Source organism: Natator depressus, chromosome 2 (assembly GCF_965152275.1).
Source record: "Natator depressus isolate rNatDep1 chromosome 2, rNatDep2.hap1, whole genome shotgun sequence".
Taxonomy (NCBI): Eukaryota; Metazoa; Chordata; order Testudines; family Cheloniidae; genus Natator; species Natator depressus.
In genome coordinates this window covers 243,825,113-243,839,846 of record NC_134235.1, presented here as the reverse complement: position 1 = coordinate 243,839,846, position 14,734 = coordinate 243,825,113, and the positions used below count along the sequence as shown (strand labels likewise).

The 14,734-nt window shown below is 39.2% G+C and overlaps 1 protein-coding gene across 3 annotated transcripts in view; it reads right to left on the bottom strand.

Moving 5' to 3' along the window:
* The window catches only part of PTPRN2 (protein tyrosine phosphatase receptor type N2), a 1,019,026-nt gene that overhangs the window by 315,872 nt on the left and 688,420 nt on the right, over positions 1–14,734 (bottom strand). For all 3 annotated transcript variants that reach the window (XM_074946270.1, XM_074946267.1, XM_074946269.1), the window contains one exon: positions 12,648–12,712. In XM_074946270.1, the coding sequence (XP_074802371.1) occupies positions 12,648–12,712 (65 nt within the window). The remainder of the gene's footprint in view (positions 1–12,647; positions 12,713–14,734) is intronic.

The window sequence follows — 14,734 nt, the reverse complement described above, 5'->3', positions numbered from 1 at the left end:
TTTTATTTTATTTGTTGTCTGCAGCAGCAGATGCCAGCAGCAACATCTGATTCACTGGACACCTCCAGTGTTATCCCAGCATGCCCATGGCCTGGAGGACTTGGAGTGAGACTAATTTCCATATCAAACCCAATTTAGATGAAACATCTTGGTTAAAAAAGAGCCAGCACATCAATAGCCCCTTGATTAGATTTTCATCTCCTGAGCAGACAAATATGAATATTTATTACCATGAATGCAGCTTTTCCTCTTTCCATTGCTCTGATCTTGAATATTATCCACTGCTAATTTTTATGAAAATTTGGGCAACATAATGTTTTCATATAAACTGACAGTTCTTGAGATAATCCCATTATTGTTCAGTGGAAAATGACAGTTTCTGCTTATTCATGTGTTAACGAGGGATTAAATATTGTTTTTCATCACCATAATCTAAGATGGACTGGAAATTAAAATTTGAACATTGTACATTAGCAAAGCTTTGAGGACCAGAATTTGTTTGCATTCACTTAGCAAAGATCTGTAAATTAGTAGTTTAACAATCAATTGAAAGCAGCAGCATAAAAACACCACTGACATTTATAAAATAAATTCATTACTCTACCTTTTTAGGGCTGAGAAGGTAGAGAGCAAGGTAGCTAAACAGCTCAAAAGAGATGTGCCTCCACAAAAGTAACAAAATTGCATCATTGTCAGTGTCAAGAATCTTCATATGTGCATGAATTTACGCCGCTTTGCAATGGTAAGGAATCTTTCACTATGTTCTTGTCACCGGTCCTGATGCTCTTAAGCACATGGCGCCCTCAGCTCCCATCGACAGACACATCAAGCACATTTTGGAATAGTGTACACTTGTTTTTAAAACTATCATGCATTCCTAAGAATGGTTTTCATGTACATTACTGCATCATACATCTTTAGCCTAAGCCATACTGCCCTTGATAAGTACATGCAATCCTATATTGATAATAATTGGAATTTTGCTGCAGATCAAGGGCAATATATAGCCTTAAGGGATCAGTTATCTCCTTGATACCTGTGCATACTGCTTAATGATCCTAATAGCAGTTACATCCATGTACTGGATAGAACCTACTTTGTGATGCTGTACATGGCTGCAGTTCATGATCTGTAAAATTGCATAGCTTTTTTACAGAAGCTTTTTGGGGATGGAAAGTGAGTACATCCTTACATTTGAGATTGTACTTTACTTACCCCTGTAACTTTAGCCAAAAAAGAACAATAAACGCTAAGCTATGGTCAAAGCACATCAAACATCTGTGTTTCCAAAACTCCTTCAAACAATTTTACCAGTGAAATGATGAGGAGATACTACAAAACCCCCACAACAAACCAGAACAAAAAAACACACAAAACAACCCTCCAAAACAGAGCGTCTAAATTTGGAATAAAAAAGAAAGTTTCATGTCTAAATTTATAATGTAGTTGAAAATATTCCAACTAAAATATCATCTTAGATCTACAATATATAAAGCCTTTCATTCCAAAGGATGGTAAAGTGAAGTACAACTGGACACATACAGCAGCCCTGAAATCTTGCGGCCCCTTGGTACAAAACAGTAGTGCTATGCAAGGTAAAGAAAATGTTGGCTATCTTCATGTAAAGCAGACAGAACCTTGGCTTTTAAGTCCTGATGGACAATAACTAAACAGAGTAAACTGCACAGTACTTTTGTACCTATGCAGAAAAAATTAAGGGCTGAGTTGACTGCTTCTGGTCTAGAACTCTGCTTCTAGAATTTGAACTTCTGGTGCTAAGGAATGTAGGAGCTACATTTTTATAACTACAGCAGTGAAAGCCTGGAGTAGTTCCACAGGCATCAAAGGGATTTCCACCAATGTAACACACATAAGTGTTTAAAGTTTGAAGCATAGACCATTATGTAATGCCTCTGATGATAGCCATAAAAACCCTATGATTTTTTCCTCAGGAAAAGGACAGAACTGTTCTTTTTCTCAGAAGAGTCAACTGCTTAGCCCTTCAGTGACCCAGTCTGTAGAATATACCACTGTCAAAGATCAGAGAAAACACTAACTAGATTTTAAAAAGTGAGGCTTAATAATTTTATAACTAGAAACAACATTTGTAGTTAGTCAGGATAAGGATCTAAAATTCTACTAGGTAAAGAGAGCCCTCAACTCCTTTTCATTTAGTGGGAGTTGAGGGCACTCCAGCACCTTGCAGCATTGGACCTTAAGTTATGGGTAACCAAATCTCAAGCTTCAAGGCATAAGGTGACCACCGAAGAGATCAGAAAGAATTTTGTCTTCATGCACAGCTTTGATCAGCTGACTAGGTGCATTATGGGGGTTTTCACTTTCCTCTGATTCTTCAGGAACAAGTCACTGCTGGAGGAAGGATGCTAGACTTCATGGACTAATAACTTCATCTGGTATGGACGATCTTATGTTCCTATTTAAAAATACTGCCTCTCCCCACTATGCATGTGACTAATGCAGGCTATCAATCAAAGGCTAGATTATGCCGATGATTTTGAAGAAGAACTCCATTGATTTCAATGGCACACTTGCCTATGAAGCCAATGGATTCATTGCTTGTATCTAACTCATTTTTCTGTGGAGCTTTTCGGTGGATTTCAATTGGAAGTCCTGCTTAAAAATCAATGGCTTGATATGGCCCAAAGACAAGACATAGCCTTGAAACTAACATATGTTACTTTAAAAAAAAATTGAAAATGTTAAAAAAACCAATAAGAGGATGCATAAGTTCCTACAGCCACAAGGCAGACCTTACCGCTTTCATTGTACACAGTACTGAATAACTGTAGTTACCATAGCAACTGCCACATCACTTGGCACTTCTGCTACTTTAAATCAGAGTACTACTGTAAAGGAATTCATAAACCGACATGACATTTGACTACATGTGCTTCTTACAATGTTTCAGGAAGAGAACACACATCAGAATAAACTGATAGTTGCCTCTGAATATCAAGCTCATTATTTCATATGTATATAATTATTATTATAATATCTTTTTCTTTAACAAAATGTGTAAAGAAGGACAGGGGGATGTCACAACCAGAATGTAAGAAAGGAAATTACCACAGACACCAAATTTCAAAGCTGAAGTGGCAACCCGTCATTCACATGTCAAAATACTTCTTTCTATGTAATGTGCATGTCAAACACCGGGAATAAACATTAGAACTTTGCCCTTTCACAGCCAGAATCTGTTTGATAGGTGAATGACAGCCTTACTATCACCTGGGCTTGTGCTTAACTTTAAGTATGTGAGTAGTATGATGGAAGTCAGGACATTTAATTATGTGATTAAAGTTACACACATAAGTGGTCACAGGACTGGAACCATCCTCAATAAAACAGAAGAACATAAAGATGGCCATACAGGGTCAGACTAGAGGTCCATCTAGCCCAGGATCCTGTCTTCTCACAGTGGCTAGTGCCAGATGCTTCAGAGGGCAATTTATCGAATGATCCATCCCCTGTTGTTCAGTCCCAGCTTCTGGCAGTCAGAGGTTTAGGGACACTAAAGCATGGCATTGTGTCACTGACCATCTTGGCTAACTGCCACTAATGAAGATATCCTAAATGAGCTTACCTAATAGTAACAGTAATAGTAATGGGGGATTCAATTATTAGACATACAGAGCGTTGGGTTTGTGATGACTGCGAGAACTGCATGGTAAATTGCCTGCTGGGTACAAAGGTTGAGGATATATTGAGACATCTAGACAGACTTATGTGCAGTGCTGGGGAGGAGCCAGTGGTCGTGATACATGTAGATACCAATGACTAGGGAAAGGAAGGAGAAAGTTCTGGAGGCCAAATTTAGGCTGCTAGATAAGAAATTAAAGTTCAGGACCTCCATGGTAGGATTCTCTGAAATGCTTCCAGTTCCATGTGCAGGGCCAGTTAGACAGGCAGATCTGCAGGGTCTCAATGCGTGGATGAGACGATGGTGTAGGGAGGACAGTTTTAAGTTTATTAGGAACTGGGGAGAGGAGGAGCTTATACAGAAAGGCTGGGCTTCACCTAAACCAAAACCAGAGCCAGAGTGCTGACATGTAAAATTAAAAAGATTGCAGAGAAGTTTTTAACCTAAAGGCTGGAGGAAAACCTACAGGTGAGGAGGAGTATCTGGTTCAGACAGAGACATCCCTTAGGGGAGGATCTGTTAACGGGGATTCTCTATATCCTAGTAAAGAGGAAAGAACAGAAGTTAATTAAGTATAGGTTAGGAAATCAGGAGAAGCAGTCAAATGAAAGAGTCCCATTCACAATTACATCACATGAAGGCAGTCAACTAAATATTGACAAATTTTATAAGTGCTTGTATACATATGCAATAAATCTAAATAATAAGATGGGTGAACTTGACTGCCTTACTGCCAGAATAGAAAATATATAGGAATGACAGAGTAGGTCACACTGGTGCTTGAGTAGCACTATATGTAAAAGAAAGCATAGTGTCAAATACAGTGAAAATCTGAAATGAATCAAACAGTGCCATGAAATCTCTATGGATAGAAATTCCATGCTTAAATACTAAGAGTACAGCAGTACAAATATACTACTAACCACAACGGTGTCAGTGATTACGAAATGCTCAGGGAGATTAGAGAGGATATAAAAATAGAAAACTCAGTAATAATGCGGGATTTCAACCTTTCCCATATTGACTGGACACATGTCACATCTGGATGGGATGCAGAGATAAAATTTCTAGACACCATTAATGACTGCTTCTTGGAGCAGCTAGTCTGGGAACCCACTGGGGTGGGGGGAGGCAATTCTTGATTTAGTTCTAAGTTGCACAGAGGATCTGGTCCAAGAAGTGAACATAGCTGAACCGCTTGGTAATAGTGACCATAAGGTAATTAAATTTAATATCCTTGTAGGGGGGAGGAATATTGAAGAAGCCCACTATAGTAGCATTTACCTTCAAAAAGCGGAACTACACAAAAATGAGAAAGTTAGTTAAATGAAAACTAAAAGGAACAGTCAGAAGAGTGAAATGCCTGCAAGCTGCATGGAAACTTTAAAAAACATGATAATAGAGGCTCAAATTAAAAAAAGATAGTAAGAGGACAAAAAAAATGCCACCATGGTTAAATAACAGAGTAAAAGAGGCGGTTAGAGGAAAAAAAGGCATCCTTTAAAAACTGGAAGTGTGATCCTACTGAGGAAAACAGAAAGGAAGATAAAAATGTAAAAGTATAATTAGGGAAACTAAAAAAGAATTTGAAAAGCAGCTAGCAAAAGACACAAAAGCTAACAGCAATTTTTTTTAAGTACATCAGATGCAGGAAGCCTGCCAAACAACGCACAATCAACCTATGGAACTCATTGCCAGGGGATACAGTGAAGGCCAAAAGAGAATTTGATAAGGTCATGTAGGATAGGTCCATCAATGGCTGTTAGCCAAGATGGCCAGTGATGCAACCCCATGCTCTGGGAGTCCCTAAGCCTCTGGCTGCCAGATGCTGGGATTGGACAACAGTAGATGGATCACTCAACAATTGCCCTGTCCTGTTCATTCCTTCTGAAGAATCTGGCATTGGCCACTGTTGGAGGACAAGATACAGGGCTAGATGGACCATTACTCTGACCTAATATGGCCATCCTTTTGTTTTTATCTAATTCTTTTTTTAACCAAGTTACACTTTTGGCCTTAACAAGATCCCTTGGTAATGAGTTCCACAGGCTGACTGTGCGTTGTGTGAAGAAGTATTTCCTTATGTTTGTTTTAAACCTATTGCTTATTAATTTCACTAGGTGACCCTGGTTCTTGTGTTACATGAAGGGGTAAATAACACTTCCCTATTCACTGTCTCCATACCATTATTCAGTTTATAGACCTCTATCATATTCCCCCTTAGCTGTGTCTTTTCTAAGAGGAACAGTCTCTGTCTTTTTAATCTCACCTCACATGGGAGCTGTTCCATACACTTAATCATTTTTCTTGCCCTTCTTTATACCTTTTCCAATTCTAATATATCTTTTCTGAGATGGGGCGACCAGAACTGCACACAGTACTCAAGGTGTGGGCATGCCAATATGTGGGCATACCATGGTTTTATATAGTGGTATTATGATCTTTTCTGTCTTATTATCTATCCCTTTCCTAATGGTTCCTAACATTCTGTTCGCTTTTTTAACTGCTGCTGCACATTGAGCGGATGTTTTCAGAGAACTTTCCACAATGACTCCAAGATCTCTTTCTTGAGTGGTAACAGCTAATTTAGCTCCATCATTTTGTATGTATAGATGGGATTATATTTTCCAGCATGCACTCCTTTGTGCTTATCAACACTGAATTTAATCAATTTCAACATTTTCTTGCTCAGTCACCCAGTTTTGTTAGATCCCTTTGTAATTCTTCACAGTCTGCTTTGGACTTAACTATCCTGAGTAATTTTGTACCATCTGCAAACTTTGCCACCTCACTATTTATCCCTTTTTCCAGATCATTTATGCATATGTTGAACAGCATTGGCCCAAGTACAGATACTTGGGGGACCCCACTGTTTACCCCTTTCCACTGCAAAAACTGACCATTTATTCCTACCCTTTGTTTCCTATTTTTTAACCAATTACTGACCCATGAGAGGACCTTCCCTCCTATGTCATGACTGCCTACTTTGCTTCAAATCCTTTGGTGAGGGACCTCGTCAAAGGATTTTTGAAAGTCCAGGTATACTATATCCACTGGATCACTCTTGCCCACAGGTTTGTTGACCTCCTCAAAGAATTCTAATAGATTGGTGAGGCATGATTTCCCTTTACAAAAGCCAGGCTGACTCTTCCTCAATATATCGTGGTCACCTGATCGTGTGTCTGATCATTCTGTTCTTTACTACAGTTTCAACCAATATGCCTGGTACTGAAATTAGACTTACTGGCCTGTAACTGCCATTATCGCCTCTGGAGCCTTTTTTAAAATTCAGCATCACATTAGCTGTCCGCCAGTCATCTAGTACAGGGGCTGATTTAAGTGATAGGTTACACACTACAGTTAGTAGTTTTGTAGTTTCATATTTGAAGTCCTTCAGAACTCTTGGGTGAGTACCATCTGGCTGGTCCTGTGACCTACTACTCTTTAGTTTATCTATTTGTTCCAAAACCTCCTCTACTGACACCTCAACTGGGACAGTTCCTGAGATCTGTCACCTACACAGAATGGCTTAGGTGTGGGAATCTCCCTCACTTCCTCTGCAGTGAAGACCTATGCAAATTATATATTTATCTTCTCTGCAATGGTCATTTCTTCCTTGAGTGATCCTCCTGGAGTGATCATTCAGTAGCCCCACTGATTGTTATGATTCTACCACATTTTTTATATAATATGCTATTACCTAGGGCATATTACAAAGATTACACTGTAAATACATCATTTTTATTTTGCATATTATGCATCTTTCTTTGCCCTTTTTTAACACTGTGGATGAAAATTATTTTAAAAGCATCCCTCTAGTGGGCTATGTACAATAATGAATAGTTAATATATAGCATTAGCATAGTCTCTAAATATTATCAACAATGCATTTGAAAAAAAAGTACAAGGACCTACCAAATGAACCATACAGCTCCACTATTCTCTGTGGGGAAATTTACCTTATGTTTAATTTTATTCCTTACAGTTCTTGAAGAATTAATTCTGTATGCAATTATAGGACCAAATTCTGATACCATTACTTATTAGTACTACTTTACAGTACACATATTCCACAATACTTGCATAGTAAGATACTTCTCGATGTGAGTGTGAGTTCATAAAATTAGGTATATTAATATTATTCTCTTCAAAATTAACAAGGGATATTTTAAAGTGTAAAAGTGACTTAGAAATTGATATTATTTAGTCTTGTAGAATAAAGTCATTGTTGATAGGTGGAGCAAGTAAAAATGTTTTGAAGTATTTAGATACTGTATCTGTTAATCAATATTTAATGCTTTTAAATTCTTTTTGATTTTATTAATGTATTTAGAATCACACAAGCATCCATTAAAAAGAAGTACCTATCGCTTGCTCCAGGCATTCCTTGACAATTTCTAAGTATGCAGGCATAATACAGTAATTATCCATTAATCATTAATCTAGATATCAACAGCAACAGGAAATTACACTGCAGCAAAAATCATATTTAAGAGCCCCTGTTAGAATCTCCCCATTCACTCACAACTAGGAAAAACAAATTGTACCTGCTGGTCAAAAAACTAGCACTTTTACAGATAAGTGGGAGGAAAGAGTTCCAAAGCTGAGGCGCTCTGGTGGAGAATGCTCCGCCGGCTGACCCCTTTCTCTTATCCAATTAGGGCTGTGGTAGCATGGCTCAGGAACAAAGGCAATATCTGTAGGTCCCAGGCCCTACAAATTAGGGCTTTAAAGGTCAAAAACCACATTATCCATTCTATTTGGTACTTAATTTGGGTAATTCGAAAAATGCTGGCATCACATTCTCTGGCAAGAAGTACTTCATTACAAACCAGTTGTGAAATTCTGCACCAGCTTCAATTTCTGGATAGATTTACATTGTAGGTCCATGCAGAGCACATGCCTGTAGTCTAATCTGGAGGTGACAAAATCATCAATGACAGTGCCCGCCTCCTACCCATATGAGGTGGGGGTAGGGGGTGGGAGTCGAGCTAGCCATAGTTGCTAGCTGATTTTCTAGTAGCAGGTGGGAGTCCAACCAGACTCCTAAATAGCAGCCCTTCCCTAAAAAATGGCAGGCAAGCCAGCTCAATCAAAGGGGGTGACATTATTTCTGCCATCTCCTCTGATAGTTTCCCCCAGCTGCCTTCTGCAGACTATCTGGCAACATGCTGAAATATTATAACCATTATACATCTGTGCTACATTTGAGAATGTGTTTTCAAAGTTATCTGTAACACTTCAGATTTAATACCTTTCTTCCAATAGGGAAAGCAGTAATTTGGAAATGTGATGCCTGTCCCAAGAAGCATTTATTTCATTATAGACAGTCCCCTGCCATACACCTGTGGCTTCCTATTTCATCATTCCCCATGATGATTTTTTAATATTGATCTTTATGTTTTATTGTAGTAACACTATATGTAATTTCAACATAATTCTAAAACTTATCAAAATATCTGAAACTGTGATTTTCCTGAAATATGTCAAAATATCACTGATCTACTCTGGAACATCTGAGTCTACAGGAGACTGCTCGTTTCAGTTATATTTTGTTTTGAGATATTTCTGCTTGGTTTAAAAAACTATTTTAATTCATGTCTGTCATTACATTAGTGAATCACAAAGCATTATAAGTCAGATCCTATACATGCAATTAACATTCCACATAAGAAAATTAGTGGAGAAAAATCTAAAATAATATATCTGTAAGCTAGTGGGTTCCTTCACCAGTCCAGGAGAGAACCAGTGCCACACCCAAGTCTGGTTAAGACTCTTGCCTCAGAGGACAATATTATTATACAAAGACAAAAGCTCATGAACACAAAACAAAGCTATTCCCCCAACCAACAAGCTACAATCACCAGAGGCCTTTCCCTTTGCTTCTTTCAGTCCCAGAAATAGAACATTGGCCCCTTCTAAGCATCTGCTGAGTCCTGTGACAAGCAGAAAGCCCTTATCTCATTTCCTGGCTGTTTCACCCTTTCACAGTATCCTTCTCCAGAGACTATTATGAGGTCAAGGAAATCAAATTGAAGTAACATTTGGTCTGAAACTCTAGCTGGGTCCTGCTGGCTTGGTCATGGCAGGAAAGAAGAAAAAGGAGTAGATTTTGCCCATTAGAGCAGATGCAGTTGACTGTGTAGATCCCAAGAAGCACATTCCAGCATGCCTTCTGTATTACCCTTAACAACGGTACCTCCTAACCTTTGTATGGTTTCCCATAAAGACATGCTAGAATTACAGCCCCGGCACTCAGAGGAGCTCAAGTCTGTTTCCAAGATGCTGCCAGAAGGAGGTAGAGAATATGCAGAGACATGACTGGAACAGATAGCTTAAGAGGGGAAAGTATGCTGCATCCCTTAAAAAGGTATGGCTGTTTGCATTTCCCCATACCAGTCGGGAGCTCTGGCAAGCATTCTGCTTCCCCCGCACTCCCAATGGGATGAGGTGCCTTCACACTGCTTTGAATGCAGGGCTGTGCCTTGAGGGCTTGATTTAGTCCTTGGTGTCTACTCATTTCTTATTGTGGCAAAACTCCTATTAATCTCAATGGGAGCAGGATCAAAACCAAAAACAGGTTCCAATGTAAAATGCAACATATGAGATATTGCTGAGCATGGAACAGTAGCTGTATTTGTTTATATAACTTCAGCACTCATTGCTAGTATCTAGCTCATTTTTCTCTTGAAATCTTTGGGTTACTTGAAATAGGAAAGATGTTATATAAAGACACTCCATCCTGTTCTAAAATTCTGCAAATGAAAATGAAATGATCTACCCATTTACTGTGTCATGAATCTGACTCCTTAAAAGACAAAAAAGGTCATTTCTCATTTAAAAAATCAGGGTGTTTATTCTGAGTCCTTTTGATTTGAACATCTTGACTAAGTGATTTACAGTTACCATAATGTCTAACTACTGCATCCGCAATTTGCCTCAGAAGAACTGCTGATCCAACAAAAGTATCTTTCAATTTGGTTAGAGCTGTCCTTTTTATTTGGTTTAACTATGGTAAGCACAAGGATGAACTGAAAATGAACCATTACACTGGATTAGTATAGTTGGACTTAACCTGGCCAAAACTGAATTTGATCCTGAGTCAACAAATAAATGGCTTAATCATAGAGCTCCATTATTTTTCATGTAGGTGAGATTGTGCAGAAATTTATTTTATATATACATAATCATATCTGATAAGACTTAGATGGGAGAAAGCACAGAATTGAGAGAGACATTTTATGAGTTCACATCTAACAAAATATATAGGCAATAGAATCAAAGAGTTTCATCTGTCATCTTAATGTGCCAAACAGCTTGGTTATTTTTCCTGCTGGTCACTATATCTTACTAATAACCTAGGATATATTTAAACCTTGGATTCATGCTTCACCTGGGTTTATTTCTTTCTGCTTATTGCCTGCTAAAAATGCATCATGTTGCAGAATGCTGTTAACTTTCAAATGTTTCATTAATCCAAGTCAGAGTTTAAAAGATATTGAGGAAACATCAATCAATCAATCAATCAATAATATCTGTTATGTCAACCTATTCTTTGTGGGAAAAGTTTTTACCAGATATTTGTTTCATTTATCCTTCACATTCTGTCCATTTAGCTCCAAATCAGACACCTTCTAGGCACATCGCTCACTTTCTATGAAGCTCTTCTCTGGCACAAAATATACTGACTACTTAAGTGAAGGACTAAATTCTGAAAATAATGCTGAAAATAGGAACTGACTAAACTGACTACCAAATTATAGCAGGTGAATATCAGAGTCAGACTCACAAAAAACTCCACACTGACAGTCTAATCCAAAACCCACTGAAGTCAATGAGAGTCTTTCCACTGACTTCAATGGTCTTTGGATCCTGCACAGAGGCTCCAACCCTTGAAGTACAGGTATAATTATTATTTACGAACATGAGTAGTCTTACTGACGTCAGGGGACTAGTCACATAAGTAGAGTTATGCACACCTGGATCAGGATCCTCAACATAGCACCAATGGAGCTATGTTGACTTACACTGGCCAAAGATCTGGCCTGTTTGCAGGATCAGATCCTCACAGCCAGAAACCAATTAAAGCTGTGGGTACTCAGTAGTTCTCAGAATTGGCAGCACTTTAAGGCCCAGGCCTTTACTTATGTGCATAAAGTTACTCATGTTCTGAAATCTTTGCAGAATGGGACATTTGTTGTGAACCGTCAAAGAATAGAAAACACCAGAAATTGAAAATGAATCAAATAGTTAATCTACTTCAGTGTTGCTAATCTGTGGTTAATTATTCTTAATACCAAGAGTAATATAAACACAAGAAACAAACGTCTGTCCAGACCTATGAGCATTTTCCACTAGCAAAATTACTGAATTGTAAAAGAAAAAAAATCCCTTTATGTACATAAAATTAGCACCAAAATTAGTATTCACCTGCAGTTCATACAAGGTTCTTAGCAGATAGCATCATTTTAATTAATAAATGATAAAATGCTTAGTAGAGTTTTTGCTTCAAATCACCATAATGGAACAGAGATATTTTATTTATATTTCAAATTAAATAAAAAAATGGACTGAAAATAATCAAGTCATTCACAGATAGGTTCACCTTTACATCTAAAGACACTTTACCCCAAATTTAGATTTTAATTGATCTAGATGAGATTGTACTCCATTGAAACCAGGGGGATAAGAAGACACTTCAATTGCCTTGCTCATCTTTGGGGATTTTGTACCTCAGATACAACAAAGCTAGAAACTGCATTTCTTAATGGCTGCTGAGCTTTACACATAAGTTTGGTGCTTTATTCTCTGTGGGGTATGGCACTATGTGTGCAGCAGATTGTACTTTGACAGATGCAGCTGTAACATAAAAAGGCCCTTAGCATTATTAGCACTGGTAGCGCATATACATCCATGAGCTCTAGGATTTCATAAAAGAACAAATTAAAATGTTTTTGAGAGTAAAAAATGCCCCCAAGTCACTTACCTCCCCAACGCCAGTCTGCAGAATCTTCAGTCCGGTAGCTTTTTCAAGCTTGTATTTGTTGACATCTGTTAGGAAAATTAAGATACAGAGAGTTAAGGGAAAGCTGGGATTTTGATGAGTCTGCAGCATTTACTATATAAACAAGCTTTTTTCCCCCCTTGCCAACAAATTCAATACAATTCCTGTTTATCTTATCTATGGTATATGTTTCACTCATAGCAACACTACTATTGAGCCTGTGTCACTAATCTTTCATTATTATCTAAAAGAGCACGAGCAAAACTAGATGTGTTTACTTCAATATACTACACCTCCTTTAGTTTAAGAGTGATGGAAGGGGACAATATAAATAAATTATACCCAACTCTACAATGGGGATGGAATAAAATTAAACTGAGCCAGGACCAATCAAATCTTTGGAATCCACTTACCCCAGAAAAGACATTCAAGGATGTCACATGAGGCGGAGTCAATCTCCTCTTTTTGAACAGACTTTCTTCTAATACAGCCCCTCTGCCCCAGACAGACTTTTTCCCCTAGTTCAGCCCCAATCCTTATGATAAACTCTTGACTTCCCTTTCCTGTCACATCAGAAGGCTCTAGTGGAAAAAGCTAATGTACTCAATGCTTTTTTTGCCTCTGTTTTCACTAACAAGGTCAGCTCCCAGACTGCTGCGCTGGGCATCACAGAATGGGGAAGAGATGGCCAGCCCTCTGTGGAGATAGAGGTGGTTAGGGACTATTTAGAAAAGCTGGACGTGCACAAGTCCATCGGGCCGGACGAGTTACATCCGAGAGTGCTGAAGGAATTGGCGGCTGTGATTGCAGAGCCCTTGGCCATTATCTTTGAAAACTCGTGGCGAACGGGGGAAGTCCCGGATGACTGGAAAAAGGCTAATGTAGTGCCAATCTTTAAAAAAGGGAAGAAGGAGGATCCTGGGAACTACAGGCCAGTCAGCCTCACCTCAGTCCCTGGAAAAATCATGGAGCAGGTCCTCAAAGAATCAATCCTGAAGCACTTACGTGAAAGGAAAGTGATCAGGAACAGTCAGCATGGATTCACCAAGGGAAGGTCATGCCTGACTAATCTAATCGCCTTTTATGATGAGATTACTGGTTCTGTGGATGAAGGGAAAGCAGTGGATGTATTGTTTCTTGACTTTAGCAAAGCTTTTGACACGGTCTCCCACAGTATTCTTGTCAGCAAGTTAAGGAAGTATGGGCTGGATGAATGCACTATAAGGTGGGTAGAAAGCTGGCTAGATTGTCGGGCTCAACGGGTAGTGATCAATGGCTCCATGTCTAGTTGGCAGCCGGTGTCAAGTGGAGTGCCCCAGGGGTCGGTCCTGGGGCCGGTTTTGTTCAATATCTTCATAAATGATCTGGAGGATGGTGTGGATTGCACTCTCAGCAAATTTGCAGATGATACTAAACTGGGAGGAGTGGTAGATACGCTGGAGGGGAGGGATAGGATACAGAAGGACCTAGACAAATTGGAGGATTGGGCCAAAAGAAATCTGATGAGGTTCAATAAGGATAAGTGCAGGGTCCTGCACTTAGGATGGAAGAATCCAATGCACCGCTACAGACTAGGGACCGAATGGCTAGGCAGCAGTTCTGCGGAAAAGGACCTAGGGGTGACAGTGGACGAGAAGCTGGATATGAGTCAACAGTGTGCCCTTGTTGCCAAGAAGGTCAATGGCATTTTGGGATGTATAAGTAGGGGCATAGCGAGCAGATCGAGGGACGTGATCGTTCCCCTCTATTCGACACTGGTGAGGCCTCATCTGGAGTACTGTGTCCAGTTTTGGGCCCCACACTACAAGAAGGATGTGGATAAATTGGAGAGAGTCCAGCGAAGGGCAACAAAAATGATTAGGGGTCTAGAGCACATGACTTATGAAGAGAGGCTGAGGGAGCTGGGATTGTTTAGTCTGCAGAAGAGAAGAATGAGGGGGGATTTGATAGCTGCTTTCAACTACCTGAAAGGGGGTTCCAAAGAGGATGGCTCTAGACTGTTCTCAATGGTAGCAGATGACAGAACGAGGAGTAATGATCTCAAGTTGCAATGGGGGAGGTTTAGATTG